At 44.6% G+C, this 20238-nt stretch overlaps 1 protein-coding gene across 1 annotated transcript; it reads left to right on the top strand.

Moving 5' to 3' along the window:
- The first annotated feature begins 2357 nt into the window (after positions 1-2357).
- On the top strand, positions 2358-16587 carry slc19a2 (solute carrier family 19 member 2). The gene is made up of 6 exons (XM_033033043.1): positions 2358-2885; positions 3693-4307; positions 7006-7234; positions 8432-8624; positions 9454-9595; positions 13394-16587. Exons 1-6 carry the CDS (start codon positions 2484-2486, stop codon positions 13565-13567), a joined length of 1755 nt encoding a protein of 584 aa, XP_032888934.1. The 5' UTR covers positions 2358-2483; the 3' UTR covers positions 13568-16587.
- Positions 16588-20238: the final 3651 nt, after the last annotated feature.

Raw genomic sequence — 20238 nt, 5'->3', positions numbered from 1 at the left:
AAGGCCATTCTTGCCATTGAGGGAGTGCAGCCGAATTCACGAGATTAATTCACCGGGATGGCGGGACTGTCATATGATGAAAGAATGGAGCGACTGGGCTTGTATTCACTGGAATTGAGAAGGATGAGTGGGGGTCTCATAGAAACCTATACAATTATTCAGGGATTGGACTCGCCTGATGCAGGAAACATGTTCCCGATGTTGGGGGAGTCCAGAACCAGGGGCCACAGTTTAAGAATAAGGGGTATTCTTAAATCTTTTTCACACAGAGTTGTGAATTTATGGAATTCTCTGCCTCAGAAGGCAGTGGAGGCCGATTCACTGGATGCATTCAAAAGAGAGTTAGATAGAGCTCTTAGGGCTAGCGGAATTAAGGGATACTAGACTAAGTGGGACCCGTTGGGTCCCTGTCACACGGAAGGCATGGTCCCCCAACGCAACCCATTCCCCAATGCGATATTCCACCAATCACCTGTTCCCCCAATGCAACCCGTCCCCCCAACGCAATATTGCACCACTCATGCCTCCACTGGGCCTCCACTGAACCCACCTCCCCCAGTGGTCACCACTGGTGGTGGGGGAGACGATAGACAAGTTACAGTGAGGAGGGGAGAGAGGAGATTGTGAGTGAGGCAGGACAGGCCGCCGCTGGTGGTGCAGGAAGGGGCGTCGGCATCCCGGCCGTGGCATTGACTGACAGGAGAAGAGACCAACCTGCGTGACGCTGACTGAAGGAATCTGCGCACACGCGTTTACATTTTTTTTAAAACCTCGATAACTTTTACTATATACCACTGATTGGAACAAAACTTATTGCACTCGCAGCACATGAGAACGGTGAGTAACCTGGCAAAAAATCGTAGTGCTGTCGTGTACTGTTTTTGTGCAAATAGAAAAAACGCACAAACCGGAAGAGCACAAGATCAGAGTTTTAGTTATGTATAGATAGATATAGAAGATAGATAGATAGAAGATCAATAGATTTCTCTCCTCCCGCCTTGATTACTGCAACTCCCTTTACACTGGCATCAGCCAATCATCCCTGTCCCGCCTGCAATTGGTCCAAAATGTCACAGCGAGACTTCTGACGGGCACCCGAAAAAGGGACATTACCCCGATTCTGGCCTCTCTCCACTGGCTCCCAGTGCGGTTCAGAATCAATTTCAAGCTCCTCCTTAATGGGCTTGCCCCCACCGACATCAAAAATCGACCACTATACCACCTCCAGGTCCCTCAGGTCGGCCGACTTGGGGTTACTGACCATACCGCGGTCCAGGCATAAGCTCAGGGGCGACCGCGCTTTTGCAGTTGCAACACCTAGACTATCGAACAGCATCCCTCTTCCCATCAGAACTGCCCTCTCCATCAACTCTAGACTTAAAATTTACTTCTATTCACAAGCGTTTCTTGAGGACCTGTGAGGGAGCGCTGTATGTATGTATTTATGGACGTATTGTTGATTTATGTACCACTGTTTGTAGCATGTTAGTACCTGCACTGATGTAAAGCACTTTGGTCAACGAGAGTTGTTTTTAAATGTGCTATTGAAATAAAATTGACTTGACTTGACTTGAGATGTAGATAGATAGATTGATAGTAGAGACAGACAGACAGACAGACAGACAGACAGACAGACAGACAGACAGACAGACAGACAGACAGACAGACAGACAGACAGACAGATAGATAGATAGATAGATAGATAGATAGATAGATAGATAGATAGATAGATAGATAGATAGATAGCATGCAGGCAGGCATGGGGTACTGATTGTGTATGATCAGCCATGATCACATTGAATGGCGGTGCTGGCTCGAAGGGCCGAATGGACTACTCCTGCACCTTTTGTCTGTGTATCTATAAGTACGCAGTTTGATGGTAAATCAGTGTGCTAGATCGACCAGGTATACTTTGTGTTCAAAACGCTTCCACCGAAACTTTTTCGGTAATTTCAAAAATATTTTTTTATTTGTGATAAAACATAGACAGAATAAAAAGGTGCAAAACTCTGTTTTTTTGCTCAAGATTCCCGCATCTGCAGTTTAGTGCATCTCCAAAACTGTTAATGTACTCAGTGTACCTCCCCTGCTGCAATTTAAGAATATAATTGTTCCGTTTCGGGACACATATGATATTACTTTTTATTGTCTGAAGAAGGGTCTCGACCCGAAACGCCAACTATTCCTTTACTCCAAAGATGCTGCCTGACCCGCTGAGTTACTCCAGCATTTTGTGTCTATCTTCGGTGTAAAGCAGCATCTGCAGCTCCTTCCTGCACTAGACACTGACTAACCGGCCGCAGCTCTGTGCTCCAACTCATGGCGCTATGATATGACGTGCAGCCGCACCTCCCGTTTGCTCGGCTGCTATTTGCGGGTGATGTGCGGCTGAGCCGGCAGTTTGGTTTGGAGGCACTTTGTGCGCTTGCAATGACTGCGCTGCACACTTGCTTGCTCGACTAAAGCGTCGGCGACTTGACAGGATGGAGCCTTCGAGCGACGACTGTCAGTGCGGTGGATGGAACGTTGTCCCGGGGCCTGGAGTGCGCGCGCCCGGCGGTGACCTTGGAGCGGGAATGCCCGCGCCCGTGGCCGTCGGACCTGGATCAGAAGTGCTCGCGCCCGGCGGCCCGGGACCGGGAATACTCGCGTCCGAGGGCCCGGTACCGGGAATGCACGCGCCTGGCAGCGGGGTTCCGGGACCGGAGGACAGCAGCAGCAGCAGCAGCAGCAGGCGGCGGCTGAGGAGCCCGACCCCCCGCTCCAGGTGGCTGCACCCCACCGCCCTGCTTTGCCTCTGCGGCTTCTTCTCCAACGTACGGCCCTCCGAGCCCTTCCTCACTCCCTACCTCCTGGGGCCCGACAAGAACCTGACCGAGCAGCAGGCAAGTGACCGGGATACACTAACACACACACTCCTGGAGCGGGTGGGACAGCGTCTGTGGAGGCACAGAGAGAGACAGATACTCCTCACCCTCCTCAGATGCCGTCTGCCCCTCTGCCACTGTTTATCGTTACCGACTCCAGCATCTGCAAGTGTTCCTTGGATGAATGTAGTGATATGGAGCATGTGCGGTCAGGGGAGATTAACCAAGACACTGAGAGCTGAAGATAGACACAAAGTGCTGGAGTAACTCAGTGGGTCAGGCAGCATCTCTGGAGAAAAATGATGGGTGATGTTTCGAGTCGGGACCCTTCTTCGGACCGAGGGCTGAAGGATTTGTTCCTGTGCTTTGCAGGTGACATTTCAGGTCTGAGGAAGGGTCCTGCTAAATTAGACCAGCACTTTGTGCCTTCTTAGCTTTAATTTTTTTCTCATAAATTCATATTCTGGTATTAAGGGGATATTGTTCTATATGTTGAACATACTGTAATTCAAATTTCTAATACAAAAAAGTATAGCTTTGACTTGAGAAATCAGGCATTGAAAGTTATAATGTGTAGGTAGGAACTGCAATTGCTGGTTTATACCGAAGATAGACACAAAAAGCTGTGGTAACTCAGCGGGTAAGCAGCATTTCTGGCGAAAAGGAATGAGAGATGTTTCGGGTCGGAACTCTTCCTCAGTCTGGGTCTGAGAAGGGTTCCGACCTGAAATGTTACCTATTCCTTTTCTCCAGAGATTCTACCTGACATTGAAAGTTAGAAATTGATCTTCCTGATTTAAATCCTCCTTTTTTGTTTCCAAATAGGTGAAGGAGGTTTTTCCAGTATGGACCTACTCGTATCTGGTTCTTCTGTTTCCCATCTTCCTTGCAACTGACTATCTCCATTACAAGCCAGTCATTATTATACAATGTGCGGCTTTGATGGTGACCTTTTTCATGCTATTGTACGCTCGAGGACTGCTGGCAATGCAGTTTATGGAGTTTTTCTACGGGATGGTGACTGCATCGGAAGTGGCTTATTACTCTTACATCTACACAATGGTTGACTTTAACATGTACCAGAAAGTGACTGGGTATTGTCGATGTGCCACATTGGTTGGGTACACCGTGGGATCTATTGTGGGGCAAATACTGATTTCGTTTACTGTGGTCTCTCTCTTCCACCTCCATGTTATTTCCTTGGTTTGTGCTGCAGTTGCCCTTTTTGCATCGATTCTTCTTCCAATGCCCCAGAAAAGCATATTCTTCCACAGAGTGATAAGAGACTGTAACTCTAAAGATATCAGAGATGAAGGTGCAAGGTCATCTTCGAAAGGACTTGAATCATCTTCATTGCTGAGTTGTGGTGATGCTGAGAAATTGGTTCATAGTCATCTCCTCAAGCCAACAGATGCCAATCCATACACTCATAGAATTACGGTAAGGTTTCCCCGTGTTTTATTCATATTATTTCTTAGTTTAGTCTATTGCCATGTGTACCGAGGTACAGTGAAAAGCTTTTTTTGCATCAGCAGAAAGATTATACATGATTACAATTGAGCCACCCACACTGTACAGATACATATTAAAGTGAATTACATTGAGTGCATGATAAAGACCAGTGACGTCCAAGGGTCTTCAATGAGGTAGATAGTAGCTCAGGACCACTCTCTAATTGTTGATAGGACGATTCAGAAAGGATGATTCTGATAACAGCTGGAAAGAAACGGTCCCTGAATCTGGAGGTATGCGTTTTCACTCTTCTGTACCTCGTACCTGATAGGCGGGGAGAAGAGGAAGTGACCTGGGTGGGACTCGGCCTTAATTATGCTGGTGGGCTTGCTGAGGCAGTGTGAAGTGTAAATGGAGTCAATGGAAGAGAATAGAGTCAATTGCTTTGTGTGATGGTCTGGGCTGCACCCACAATTCTCTGCAGTTTCCTGCGGTCTTGGTTGGAGCTGTTCCCAAACGATCCTGTGATGCATGCCGATAAAATGCTTTATAGACAATAGGTGCAGGAGTACGCCATTTGGTCCTTTGAGCCAGCACCGCCATTGAATGTGATCATGGCTGATCATCCCTAATCAGTACCCTGTTCCTGCCTTCTCCCCATATCCCCTGACTCCGCTATCGTTAAGAGCCCTATCTAGCTAGGGAGAATGTACAATGGCCTTTCTATGGTCTTCTGTAGAAGTTGGTGAGAGTTCACACTCCAAAGACGTATAGGTTTGTAGGTTAATTCGGTAGGTTGTAAAATTGCCCCTAATGTGTGTAAGTTAGTATACGGAGTGATCACTGGTCGGCGCGGACTCGGTGGGCTAAAGGGCCTGTATCTACGCTGTATCTTTAAACCCTAAAATCTGAATGGAACTAATCAGCATATGCCAACAATGTCTGCGCCAAACATGATGACAAGACTAACTGTCATCTGCCTGCACATAATCCATATCTTTCCATAGCCGAAAGCTTCTTAAACACCAGCAATATTACATCTGTCTACACTACTACCCCGGTAGTCATTCCAGGCACCCACCACCCTCTGTCTATAAAAAAAAAAAAAAAAAGAAAATTACCTTGTATCTCTTTTAAACTTTGCTCCTTTCTTAAGTAAGAACTAAGGTTTTTGTCGATACCTTTTTACTTTGACTTTCTGTATTGGCTGCAGAATATTCTTAAAAACAGATTGCAGGAAAGTGATTTTAATCCCCAGGGCTTGAATGTAGGTGAGAGAGGTGTAGAATGCTGAGTAATGCTTCAGCTTCTTAAGGAAGTTGAAGCTAAATCTTTTGTTTATTTTTGAGCTAAAGTTCGAACTTGTGCTGCATTAGAAATATAGTGCATTCAGAAAGTATTCAGACCCCTTCATTTTTTCCACATTTTGTTGCGTTACAAAATGGATTAAATTCTTTTTTTTTTAAATCATCAATCTACACACAATACCCCAGAATGAAGAAGCGAAAGCAGGTGTTTTAAAATAAGGCTGTAACGTAACAAAATGTGGAAAAGGTGAAGTGGGTTTGAATATTTTCTGAATGCACTGTATAGTCAGCCTAGTTCGGGCATGGAGAGAAAGGACTCAAAATGCTGGAGGAACTCTGCTGGTCAGGCAGCATCTCTGGAGAATGTGGATAGGTGACGTCTCGGGTCAGGCTTCTTCAGACTGATTGTTGGGGAGGGTGAAGGAAAGCTGGACGAGAGGAGAGGAGAGGAGAGGCAGGGCAAAGCATGGCAGGCAATAGGTGGACACAGGCGAGAGGAGTTTTGATAGGCAGATGGATGGAACAAAGGCCAGAGATAAAAGCAGAAGGTGTGACAGGATTGAAAAGTTGCAAACTGTGAAGCCAAAGAAAGAAATCTATAAGGAGGGGAGAAATTAGTGATAGTCCAGGTGGGGGGAATGGGAGGGGGAGGGGATGTTAGAGGTTATCTAAAGTAGGAGAATTCAAGATTCGTAACTAGTTCCACAGTTCACAATGATGTATCTCTCTTGGGCTTGCACCTGTCTCTAGCCAACAGTCAGCCTATCAGGGAACCTCCTTGCCCGAGGACATCCTATAATCTACTTAGTTTCCCTATTACCAGTCTGAAGATGAGTCGTGACCTGAAATGTCACCTATCCATTTTCTCCAGAGATGCTGGCTGACCTGAAGAGTAACTCCAGCATTTTGTGTCTATCAATGTTCATGCTATTGGGTTGTAAGCTACCCAAGGGGAATATGAGGTGCTGTTCCTCTAGTTTGTGTTTGGCTTCACACTGGCAATGGAGGAGGCCCAGGAAAGAAAGGTCAGTATGGGCAGGGGAGTTAAAAAGGTTAGCCACCTGTTTCATCCCACATTCTAAAGACGTGCAGGTTTGTAGGTTAATTGGCTTCTGCAAATTGTCCCAAGCGTGTAGGACAGAACTAGCGTACGGGTGATTGTTGGTTGGCGTGGGTTTAGTGGACTGAAGGGCCTGTTTCCACGCTGTATCCCTAAACTAAACTACATTAGCTGGATCAAAGCAGGTAATACAGAGTGCAGAATACAGTTCATTGACTCTCCACAAGAATACAAATGTTGTTTACGAAACAAAAAGCTTAGCGCTTGAGGTTGTTTGACAAACAAAAATACAAGAATGATGTATTTATATTTTTTGCAGAATAAAACGCCTTTGAAAGGTATTTACCATGTCCTGGCCTTACTCTGGAAGACTTTAATGGAGTGTTATTCCTCGGGGACACTACTCTGCTGGTCAGTGTGGTGGGCATTGTCCACCTGTGGCTATTTTCAAATATTGAATTATGTTCAAATATTGTGGGAGAAAATTTATCCTTCGCAAAATTCCCAGATTTACAATGGGATGGTGGAAGCCGCATCGGCACTATTGGGTAAGTTGGTGTGGTTTATTTTAAATCACAGAACCATTGAGTTGGTTCTCTATTCACATATTTGTGGACTGTTTAGTTCATTTTAGTTTAGAGGTACATCCTGGAAACGGGCCCTCCACGCCACCGAGTCCGCGCCAATCAATGATCACCCGTACACTAGTTCTATCTTACACTCTAGAGATAATTTACAGAAGCCAAATAACCTACAATCCTGCAAGTCTTTGGAGCGTGAGAGGAAACCGGAGCACCCGGAGAAAACCCATGCGGTCACAGCACCCATAGTCAAGATTGAACCAGTTTCTCCGGCACTGTAAAGCAGCAACTCTACTGCTGCGTAACAGTCCCAACCCTGGTATATACTTGTGTTCAATTCCTTGTTGATCCAATTCCTGGAAAATGGATGGTATGGTCAAAGATGGAGTTAACTTTTTGGAAGAGAAATTACATCTAAAAGGGACACATCTACTTGCACGTTTAAAGGCCATCCAGCCAGGAAAATTGTGCCCCAACAGTAACAATGTTAAAAAGAACAAACACATGCTGATGGATTCTTTTTTAAATTGTACCTGTTAGAATGGCTGAGAGCCCTTAAACTGAATTAATAATATTGGTGTGGGTGAAGAAGATTGTGGACTTGTGGATATGGGTAGCTGGGTATGTGGATGTGCTATGGATAGATACACATTTAAAATTACAAAGGAAAATAAGAATGCAGCAAAACAAGCAGAAAGGACTAAGACATTCTGTGGGAAGTACAAGAGAAAGGGTTTTATTTATCTGTTGGACGATGAATGGATTTAGTTTAGAGTGGCCCACCGAGTCCACACCGACCGGCATTCCACCATACACTAGATCTATCCTGCACTAGGGACAATTTACATAGGTTACAAACCCACTCGTCTTTGGAAGGTGGGAGGAATCGGAGCTCCCTCATCTTCAGGGAGAACGTGCAAACTCCGTACAGACAGCGCCTATAATCTGGATTGAACCTGGGTCTCCCCCGGCGGTTGAGACAGGTACTATCACAATTTTTAAAGAACATTTGGAAAGGTACATGGATAGGTTAGGTTTAGAGGGATATGGGCCAAACATAGGCAAGTGGGATTTGTGTGGATGGGACATGTTGGTTGGCATGCGAAGGGCCTGTTTCCACGCTGTATGACTCCGACTCTTATTCTTGTCTTCATCAATTTACAGGTGCAGGGGCAGCGTTTATTGTGGGTTATGTTAAAATATCCTGGTCCATGTGGAGTGAAGTTGCGCTCCTCATCTTTTCCACTGTTATTGTTGCTGTGCTCTACATCATGGCCACAGTCCAACACATCTGGGTCTGTTACAGCTGTTACATCGTATTCAGAATTATTTACATGATGCTGATAACCATAGCCACGTGAGTGAACTTTTTCTTCAATGGTGCATTTGAATCTAACTTTAATTATATATTGAAGTTAGACAGAAAATGCTGCAGTAACTAAGCGGGTCAGGCAGCATCTCTCGAGAAAAGGAATAGGTAAAGTTTCGGATCGGATCCCTTCGTCGACTGAAAGGTAGAGAAGGCCAGAATAAGACAAGGCTGCAACAGATGACCTCAGGAACAGTGGAGTCCATAATGGCCCATTGTTGGCTGAGGAAGATGAGCTAACGACAGGGATACAAGGATGTGAACAGGGAACTAGTAGGATGACTAGGGTGGGAAGGAATGTATGAGTTACTTGAAGTTAGAGAAATCAATGTTCATGCCGCTGGATTGTAAGCAGCGCAAGCGCAATATGAGATCTGTTCCTCCAGTTTGCACGTGGCCTCGCTCTGACAGTGGAGGAGGCCTAGGACAGAAAGTTTAGTATGGGAAGGGGAGTTTAAATGTTTGGCAACTGGGAGATCGCATTGGCCAAGACAGGCAGAGAGCAAGTGTTCGGCGAAACGATCGCCAAGTCTGCACTTGGTCTCGCCGATATATAGGAGTCCACACCTGGAGCACCAGGTACAGTGGATGAGGTTGGAGGAGGTGCAAGTAAACCTCTGTCTCACCTGAAAGGACTGTCGCGATCCCTGGATGTAGTTGAGGGAGGAGTTATGGGGACAGGTGTTGCATCTCCTGCGGTTATAGAGGAATGTTCCTGGCGAGGGGGTGGTTTGGGTGGGAAGTGATGAATGGATTTTATATTACCTTTTGGTTTAGGGAAATGTTAAACAGTAATTGCCTCTCTTTCCTTATTAAGGTACAAAATTGCTGCAAATCTAAGTGTGGAATTGTATGCTTTGGTGTTTGGTGTAAACACTTTCATTGCCTTAGTCCTCCAGACTGTCCTGACTCTGATTGTAGTGGAATCCAACATGCTGAACCTAACCATATTTGGACAGGTAAGCATTTCATTTGTTTCTGCTGTAAACTAACTTTGTATTGTAACTAGAGGTCAGATGAAGTTTAATGTTATTGCAAAATCATAATGTTCCTGATCTGTGCTTAAAAGCAAATAAAATAGAGATAATTATAAAGACCATTGTCTTTTGATTGAGATTTATCATCATAATTCAAACAACTGGTGGCACAGTAGCGCAGCTGGTAGAGCTGCTGCCCCACACCACCAGAGACCCAGGTCCCATCCTGACCTTGGTGTTATTTGTGTGGAGTTTGCACGTTCTCTCTGTGACTGTGAGGGTTTCCTCCGGGTGCTCCGGTTTCCTCCCACATCCCAAAGAGGTGTGGGGTTTGTAGGTTAATTGGCCTCTGTAAATTGTCGCTAGTGTGTAGGGAGTGGATGAGAAGTGCGATAACGTAGAACTAATGTGAACGGGTGATTGATGGTCAGCGTGGACCCGGCAGGCCAAAGGGCCTGTTTCCATGCTGTAACTTTCAATCGATCAAACTGGAGGCATTTTGTTTGAAAACATTAAGAAGAATGGGACAATTGCATGAGCAATGTGGAGTTTGGTCACAGATATCACAGGGACTTTGTTCTTCATGCCTGCCCCTGCTCGTTGCAAGAAAACCTGGGTTAGCTTTGCACTCTTGTTATTTTTTGCAAATATTACCTTCAATATTTTAACCAGTCCCCTTTCAAAGGTGATAGTTGAATCAATTTCCACCACCATTCTGTGCATTCTTAATCATTGTCATTGTGTGAATTATATCTCCCAGTGTTACCTCCAGTATTTTTGCCAAATGTGATTAAATGTCTCTTGGTGCTGACCCCATTTCTACTGGATGCAGGTTTCCTTTATTCTTCTTTATACGATCTAACCTTCACGACTTTAAACACCCCTGTCAAACCGTTGATTGATGTTCACATTACTTGAGTATCACCATAGTACTGTAATCCCTCCTCAGGCTTCATAATATTGCTAACATTCTCTCTGTTGAATCCATGGGTTCCATGATCCAATTTAATTACATTAAGCACTCAAGAAGCTAATCTTGCCTGTTTTAGATTGAAAATATTGACTGGATGCTGTTTGGAGCAAATATAATAAAGAGCAGCTGCTCATGGCTCAATGTTTTATACAGTGAAAGGAGGCAATGCTTCTACGGGTCTGTCATAGACTATTCAGGATTAAATGTGAGACATTGCTACTTGGATATTTTAATGTCCTGCAAAGTATTCTCTTCAAATGTTAATGTATGGTAATACAAAGAAGGGTACAATTCTGACTACTCGTTAATCGAGGATACTCTATAATATTTTCCTTATTTTTAATTATTTCAGGGTGAGAATCAATGACTAGTTTATTTTGGTGTATTATTTTTGCCACGTGCACCGAGCTACAGTGAGAAGCTATTTGTTGCGTGCTATCCAGTCAGCGAAATGACTATACATGATTACACTGCAGATGTACACAGTGTACAGATACAAGATATAAGGAATAACGTTTAGTGCAATACAAGATAAAGCTCCGCCACCAAGAGAGGTGCCGTGAGTCTGGCGAGCTGACCGCTACCGCACTGAGGCCAGGCACAGCTCTTGGACACTGCCTCCTACCTATCCTTTGACCATGACCCCACAGATGAGCACCAGGCCATAAGCTCTCAAACTATTTCAAATGTTATCACTTCCGGCTGCCTGCCCTCCACAGCCTCCAACCTTATCATTTCCCAGTCCCACATGGCCCGGTTTTACCTTCACCTAAAAATCCATGAACACAACTTCCCTGGCAGGCCCATTGTTTCTGCCCGCTCCTGTCCCACTGAAATGATTTCCATATACCTCGACTCCATCCTATCCCCTCTATGACAAAGATACATCACACGCTCTTCATCTCTTTGTTGACCTGCTTTCCGAGCCTCCACCCCATCATCTATATTAGGGTGTTCAGTCACTCTACACCTCCATCCCCCTCCAGGAAGGCCTTAAAGCCCCCCATTTCTTCCTCGACAACAGAACCAGCCAATTCCCCTCTAACGGAGCTGGTCCTCATCCTTAACAACAATTTGTTCGACTACACCCACTTCCTTCAAATCAAAGGCATAGCTATGGGCACTCGCATGGACCCCTGCTATGTCTGCCTCTTTGTAGGGTACGTTGAACAATCCTTGTTCCAGGAGTACACTGGCTCTATCCTTGAACTCTATCTCCATTACATTGATGACTGCATTGGTGCTACCTCCTGCACCATGCAGAATCATGGGCTTCATTAACTTCACCTCCAATTTCCATCCTGCATTCAAAATTCATTTGGACCATCTCCGACACCTCCCTCCCCTTTCTTAATCTCACCGTGTCCATCACCAGAAATAGACTACTGACTGACGTCTATTACAAACCCATTGACTCCCAGAACTATCTCGGCTACACTTCTTCCCACACTGCTTCCTGCAAAGACTCTGTCTTCTACTCCCAATTCTTCCGTCTACGCCGCATCTTCGCCCAAGATGAGGTGTTCCATACCAGGACATCCAACGTCCTCATTCTTTCCCTCATGAGAACCTCATGGGGGTTCCCCTCTCCCATCATAGATGAGGCATTTGCACATGTCTCCTCGGTACAACGCAGCTCCACCCTTGCTCCCCCTCTCCCTCGTCGCAACAGGGACAGAGTCCCCCGTGTCCTTACCTTTCACTCTATCAGCCGTCGCATACAACACATAATCCTCCGACATTTTCGCTACCTTCAACGGGATCCCACCACCAGTCACATCTTCCTATCTCCACCCCTTTCCGCCTTCCGCAGAGATAGTTCCCTCCGCAACTCCCTGGTTAACATCCCTTCCCACCCAAACCAACCCCTCCCCATGTACCTTCCCCAGCAACCGCAGGAGATGCAACACCTGTTCCAATACCTCCTCCCTCGACTGTCCAGGGACCCCAACAGTCCTTTCAGGTTAGGCAGAGGTTCACTTGTGCCTCCTCCAACCTCATCTACTGTATCCGTTGTTCAAGATGTGGACTCTTATACATTGGCGAGACCAAACGCAGACTGGGTGATCGTTTCGCTGAACACCTTCGCTCAGACTGCCTGGACCTACCTGATCTCCCTGTTGCCAAACACTAATTCTGCTTCCCATTCCCACACTGACCTTTCTGTCCTAGGCCTCTTCCATTATCGGGAGTGAGGCTAGATGCAAATTGAAGGGTCAACATCTCGTATTTTGCTTGGGCAGCTTGTGGCCCAGTGGTATAATATTGATTTCTCAAACTTCAAGCATCTCCTGCATTCCCTCTCTCTGTATTCCTCCCCACCAAAGTTGCTCCAGCATCTCATCCTCACCTAGCAAACAGCTAACGATGGCCTGTTTCCTTTATCTTTGTTACTTTTTTACATATCATTCATTTGTTCTATATCTCCCTACATCACCGTCTATATCTCTCGATTCCCTTTCCCCTGTCTGAAGAAAGGTCTCGATCCGAAATGTCACCCATTCTATCTCTTCAGAGATGCTGCCTGTCCCGCTGAGTTACTCCATCATTTTGTGTCTGTCCTCAGTTTAAACCAGCATCTGCAGTTCCTTCATACACGTAAAGAAACTAATGTTTGATGTAATACAGGATAAAGGGAATAATGTTTAGCGCAAATACAGGGTAAGGGGACTTGTGTTTAGTGCAAATACATGATAAAGGGAAGAGCATTTAATGCAAATAAACATAAAGGAATAATGTTTAGTACAATACAGGATAAGGGGAATAATATTTAATGCAAATTGTTTATGAAGTGTTTTTTCTTCCAGTTTCTGGCTTACACTGTGTACTTTGCAGCGATTGCCATGCTGTTTCTGATCTTTGGTGCATACAGCGTCATGAAGAAGTACAGTGGAGAGGTACGAACGGCTGAGAACAGCTCGGAGTGCAGGGACGGCAAGCAGGAAGTGGTGCCTGGATGTGAGCAGGATGAGTACTTGTAGCGATGGTGACAAATGTGCGGGGCCAGGACTGGTGGGAGAGCGCTGATTGGATGACCTCTCTGCTCCTGCACAGTGTCCTCGACCTGGCGTGTCCTTGAACATGCCCTTGTTACATAGTCGCAACATCAGTGTCGAGCAATGTTTATGCACAAGGTCAAGGTATGGATGCGGGGTTGGTTGATGGACCTCAGCTCCCTCTTCTAAAACATGCTCATAATCTGAAACGTCACCTATCCATGCTCCCAGAGATGCTGCCTGGCCTTTGTCCTAGCCTTTGACCCAGCCTTTGACCCGCTGAGTTACTCCAGCACTTTGCGTCTTTTTGTGTATATCAGCATCTGCACTTCCTTGTTTCTTCAGAATCTGTGTGCTAGTGTACAGTACATCGCCAATTAACATTGTTCATATTCCCTCAGCCCTGTATTAATCCTGTTATATACGTCATGCTTATTATTATTATTACCACCTTAGCCTTTACTTGGCAACTAAATTTGAGTTTCTATACAAACATTTGTGCAATGGCAAATCTTCAACTTTTCCAGTTGCCATTAATACACAGGTACAGTAGGAGTGATCTTACGCAGACCCAATAGAACAGATCTCCTAGTCGCTATTTCCAGTTTAGTTGGGTGTTTATTGAGGTAGTTGTACAAACAAAGAGATGAATGTACCAGGTTTCCTAATTCTGCATGGAAGTTGTAGCTGGTTGCTCTGTCCCTGGTCTGGTGAGAATTGTATGCGCTCCTTCCCTGTGCCTGCCCCTTCCTGTCCCCTATGCCCTTATAAATACACCACCCTGTGCATCTAATGACTGTCCCGTGTCCAAAATAATACTGCAAGATATATCTAAGCAAAATAATATGATATGCCAACATTAAACATAAATGGCTCCCACAATATGTTATAGTCATAATTCCCATGCATTTCATAATTATGCACAAAGTCTTTTACCTTGTGTAAGTTAATCAAAAACCCGAGGACATGGGTTTAAGCTGAAAGGGGCAAGATTCAATAGGAACCTGAGGGGTAACATTTCCACTCAGTGGGTAGTGGATCTATAGAACAAGTTACCAGTGGAGGTAGTGGAGGCAAGTCCAACAGCATTTAAAAGACAGCTAGGCAGGTACATAGATAAGAAAGGCTTAGCTTAGATGGGGCATTCTTGGTTGGCATTGGTGAATTGGGCCATAGGGCCTGTTTACGTGCTGTATGACTATATGGATGGTGTTATAGACTGGAATGGAAGCATACTCTTACGGTGAATGGTGCAAGTCATTGAGAAGCAAATTGAGGATATGTCTCTGTTAGTTTATTTATCTATGTCAGGTCTTCATTAAGTTTAGAACAGTGTGTTTTGGATACCTTTAAGCATTACCATTGTCTGTTGTAGATCTGATGTGAATGATGTATCAGGCAGGCATGGTGGTGCAGCGGTAGAGTTGCTGCCTTACAGCGCATGTAGCGCTGCAGACCCGGGTTCAATCCCAGCTACGGGATGTATCTGGACGGAGTTTGTACGTCCTCCCCGTGACCACGTGGGTTTTCTCCGAGAGCTTCGGTTTCCTCCCACACCTCAAAGACGTACAGGTATGTAGGTTAATTGGCTTGGTAAATGTAAAAATTGTCCCTAGTGTGTGTAGGATAGTGTTAATATGCGGGGATCGCTGGCCGGCGCGGACTCGGTTTGGCCGAAGGATCTGTTTCCATGCTGTATCTCTAAAAATAAAACTAAGTGTTGATTTTGATACGCAATGGAAATATGCTTTGTAGTGAGACAGCCAAACCAGCTGAAATGGTCATTTATCTTAATATAGCTGTTCCAAATTTTCTGTAAGATTTTAAACATAAATGCAATACACACCATTAGTATCAAACCTAGTCTTTCCTTAGTTAGAAGCAAATTCTAGCTTAGATGCAGCCTTGCCAATTGTGCATTTCTTTCCCACATTGATTGAGGTCACCAGTCAGCCTCCAAAACGGAGGATTTTTTTTGATTTGGCATGGATGAGGAAGAGGAATTTGCAAAAATGAGATTAATTTTTTGCTTTTTAAAATTTTATTTTGTTTATTTTACAATCAGGTTGGGTTACCCGTATCGCCATCAATCGATATCTTCCTAGCCACTTCCAATTCCACTTCCTTCTGCATCTACTCCAGGGAAACTCTCAAACATCTAGCCTATGATTCTCTTTCCAACATAACCTTGCTTTGGCTCATGATTTGCACAACAGATCCTGACCTCCATCCTTTAACACTTTGTCTATGAATAGCTGCGAAACTATAATCTACCATCATCCTTCATCCTCAGAAACCAGCATTTAACCCCTCTACCTTTGCCGATCGCCACATCTCCAGCTTACTTATCCGAATTATTCAATGTGTTGAAGCCTTTCAAGTTGTTGTCTGTTTTCAGTTTCCGTCTGACATCTTCTCCCCTCTCTAGTAATCTCCAACCTTAATGTTTTCAGATATCTAGGCTCCACCAATTCTAAAATTGCCTGCCAAGGCCCTATTCTCTGATTTTAGATCTCCAACTTTTCTTCCTCTTTCCTTCTCTAAGACATGGCTCTGTGACCGAGCCTTGGTCATCCACTCCCATATTCAGCTGGCTCAGCTATAAATTTTAGTCATGTTCACATGGTGCTTTCCGATGGTTTTACTGAGTACAGGAGCTACGTGAAGGTCCCCGGCCCGAACCATCACCTTTCCATGTTCTCCAGAGATGCTGCCTGACCTGCTGAGTTGCTCCAGCACTTTGTGTCTGTTGTTTTGTAAACCATGCATAGTTTATAATATCGGAATGGTTTATTATTGGCATGTGCACTGTGTTAGAGTAGAAAACCCATTAGTGTGCTATCCAGGTCAATCATATTGTGCAACTGTGCTGCCTTACACGAGTACAACAAATGGTGCATAAAGAGAAAATAAATTATAATGACCAGCCCAGTGCCTGGTTTCAGCTTCCTTAAAGCCGAGGTGGAAGTTCATTTGTTTAATAAAGTATCTTTGTCGAAGTGGCACTGGAAGAGATTGTCTTGTCAGTTTCCAAAGTATATCACTTAAGTAATCTACTATGAACTGGTAGCTCTTGATCAAACAGCCAATGGTGTCTGATTACTGTGTGTAAGCGACATGTGAACAATTTTTTAGTGCCGACTGGCTCTTGTTTGTACGAATGGACGATATCCACAAATGGGTGTACCATGTCCAACAATTCTTGAAAGCATTCACGTCATTCTCAATAATGGAAGCATAATACTCGATTCAAACTCTACAGTTAGTGCTTTCAACTGGAAAAATGCTGCTATTAGCACAGGCTTTATGGTTTTAATATCAGTCTTTTTGTAATTGACAACATTGTTATAGCACACAATATGTGACTCACGTTTGTTACTCTGCTGCTGTGATCATTAACATAAATGAAGAACAGACCAATTTTCTGACAAATGGTGGTCCAGCACCTCCTTTAATCCGGACAAAATTACAAGAGCGCACTTGAGATTCCCCCATGGAAGTCCCCCTGAAAATGTGGTGCCTGGAGCTGGCAAGGCGGCCGATCTCTACCTCATCGGGATTCCGCGGACGATTGTCGGGATTAATTTGCTGGGGTTTTGGAACTCTGGCCAGAGCCGGCAGATCTGTTCCCATAGCTGACTTCCGAGGCCGACTTTGCGGGACGGTTTTTCGGCCTCCCGGCAGCCTAGGTAGATGGACCATTCCGGGTTCTGTTTGACTCCTCGTAGGTCATGACCTCTGTTGATCCAGCAAAACGGATAATCAAGAAGGCTCTGGAACCAAAGGTGCTGGAAAATTGGTGGGGGACCTGTAATAGACTTCTTGATTGGTATTGAATATTGTAGAATGTATTTTACATGGTAAGGAAAAATGTGTTTCTGGTGTTTGAAGTTTTTAAGTTAACTGACAAGTTATGAAGTAATCTGATTTTATTTTAAGCATATCACTATTGAGGTACAGGTATTACAGGTCTGCACAACTTTTAGATGAGGGCAAGTGAAAGGAATAATTGATCAGTGCACTGAAGTAATTGTTTTCTTGATTTTCTCAAACGTTGATAAACTGCATTAGAACACTATTTATTGTGAGTAAGAGAGGAGTGTGTGTTACTTTGAATTCAAGTGTTGTACTGCACTGATATAATCTTGACTAAGTCGAGATAGTGTTTCAAACTTGAGTATTTTTCTGCATATGATATTTGGCGGCACAGTGGCGCAGCGGTAGAGTTACTGCCTTACAACGTCAGAGACTTGGGTTTGATCCTGACTATTGGTGCTGTCTGTACGGAGTTTGTAGTTCTCCCTGTGACTGTGGGTTTTCTCTGGGTGTTTCGATTTCCACCCACACTCCAAAGACGTGCAGGTTTCTAGATTATTTGCCTTGTAGAAATTGTCCCTAGAGTGTAGGATAGTGCGGACTTGGTGGGCCAAGGGGCCTGTTTCCATGGTATATCTCTAAAGTCTAAAGGTATAACTTGTACGTTGTTGCAAGATTAAAGTGGAGAAGTGGAAAAAGACTTGGAATAAAATAGCGGAATCATAAGATTCTCATCAAAATACAAGCAACGGATACAAGAAATGTACTGTTGAAGAGAGGAAGATGCTCTTGAAAAACTTGTTTTTGCAATAATAAGCACACTTCATATAGGTAGTAAATTCCACACTTAGTTCTTTGATCAAATAAATTGTTCCTAGTAGGGGAAATATCCAAGGAGTGGTGAAATATTACACGTTCCTTTTCTTAATCATTAATTGAAATGCAATGTTATAGGAATCAAAACAATAGGAATATACATTCAATGGAAAGGGGATGAGGTGTGTGGATGAATGTTGAGGTTAAGAGTAGACACAAAGTGCTAGAGTGACAACCAGCCAGGCAGCATCCCTGGAGAAAAAGGGTGGGTGATGTTTCAGGTCCGAAGTAGGGTCCCCATCCTTTTTCTTCAGAGATGCTGCCAGACCCATCTGCAGTTCTTTGTTTTTACTAGAGATTTCGAGGTTTGAGCAGGTAAATCAATTCACTTTTAATTTTTAAAGTATGTAATAATTTTACATACTATGAACAAGGTGTTGGGGGGGGGGGGGGGAGGGGAGGAGATCTTTATTACATATATGAACTAATTTCAAAGTAATTGTGTTAATTGCTTTGCTATAAATTTATTTTGTAAGTAGATTGTTTTTGCCAATCAAATGCAAGTTATGAATCTTGATTATTGTTACGCACAACATTTGTCTAATATATTTTAAAATAAAGTATATTCCTGAACATGGTGATCGTACTAAAGTGATTTCATCCTTCCATACCGACCCAACATCTGCGAATTTACTTACATGCATTCAGTGGCTCAGTTAGAAAGTATCGGTCCTAACCATCAAAGTTTTGGATAAAGCCATGGAAGACTTCTAGCGCAAGCTTAACAACCTGCACCCCAAAGGGAGCCAAACTGCTTTTCCTGGTCAACTTCTGCAGTTGTACAGAGCCCTAGTGAGACCACACCTGGAGTATTGTGTGCAGTTTTGGTCCCCTAATTTGAGGATGGACGTTCTTGCTATTGAGGGAGTGCAGCGTAGGTTTACAAGGTTAATTCCCAGGATGGCGAGACTATCATATGCTGAGAGAATGGAGCGGCTGGGCTTGTATACTCTGGAGTTTAGAAGGATGAGAGGTGATCTCATTGAAACATATGATTGTTAAGGACTTGGACACGCTAGAGGCAGGAAACATGTTCCCGATGTTGGGGGAGTCCAGAACCAGGGGCCACAGTTTAAGAATAAGGAGTAAGCCATTTAGAACGGAGACGAGAAAACACTTTTTCTCACAGAGAGTTGTGAGTCTGTGGAATTTTCTGCCTCAGAGGGCGGTGGAGGCAGGTTCTCTTAATGCTTTCAAGAGAGAGCTAGATAGGGCTCTTAAAAATAGCGGAGTCAGGGGATATGGGGAGAAGGCAGGAACAGGGTACTTATTGGGGATGGTCAGCCATGATCACATTGAATGGCGGTGCTGGCTCGAAGGGCCGAATGACCTACTCCTGCACCTATTGTCTATTGTCTATTATCAGGGTGAGAAGGGGTGCAATTGGCAGGGAAGGACTCCTCTATCATTCCCTTGACAAAATGCTTGGAGCATGGCCTTATCGTAGCTAACAAGGTTTAGTCAGTGGGACCAGCACAATATGTCACAGCAATGCTAGTCTGACCACAGACCACCAGGGAACTGCGGTACTTGGGGATGGCAGGTGAGGCAGTCTGAAGAAGGGTACCGACCCAAAACGACATCACCCATCCTTTTTCCCCAGAGATGCTGCCAGATCCACTGAGTTACTCCAGCACTTTGTGTCTATCTTCGAGTGAATGTTGTTGTTGGATACCACTAGGGTCTTTCCGCTGGAGTAATTCAGCAAGTCAGGCAGCATCTCTGGATTGGTGATGTTTCAGGGCAGGACCCTTCTTCAGACTTTGCATTTCTTTGCATGGTTCTGTAGAAGGGTCCTGACCTGAAATGTATCTATCCATGTTCTCCAAAGATGCTGCCTGACCTGCTGAGTTACTCCAGCACTTTGTGCCTTTTTTTTTTTGTAAACCAGCATCTGCAGTTCCTTGTGACTGGGGTCTTTCTGCTGCTGGACATGGAAGGGCTGAATCTGGTTGCAGGACCCC

The sequence above is a fragment of the Amblyraja radiata genome, chromosome 14 (genome assembly GCF_010909765.2).
Source record: "Amblyraja radiata isolate CabotCenter1 chromosome 14, sAmbRad1.1.pri, whole genome shotgun sequence".
NCBI classification, from domain to species: Eukaryota; Metazoa; Chordata; class Chondrichthyes; order Rajiformes; family Rajidae; genus Amblyraja; species Amblyraja radiata.
Note: the sequence above shows the minus strand (reverse complement) of the source record. Positions and strands in the feature narration are given on the sequence as shown.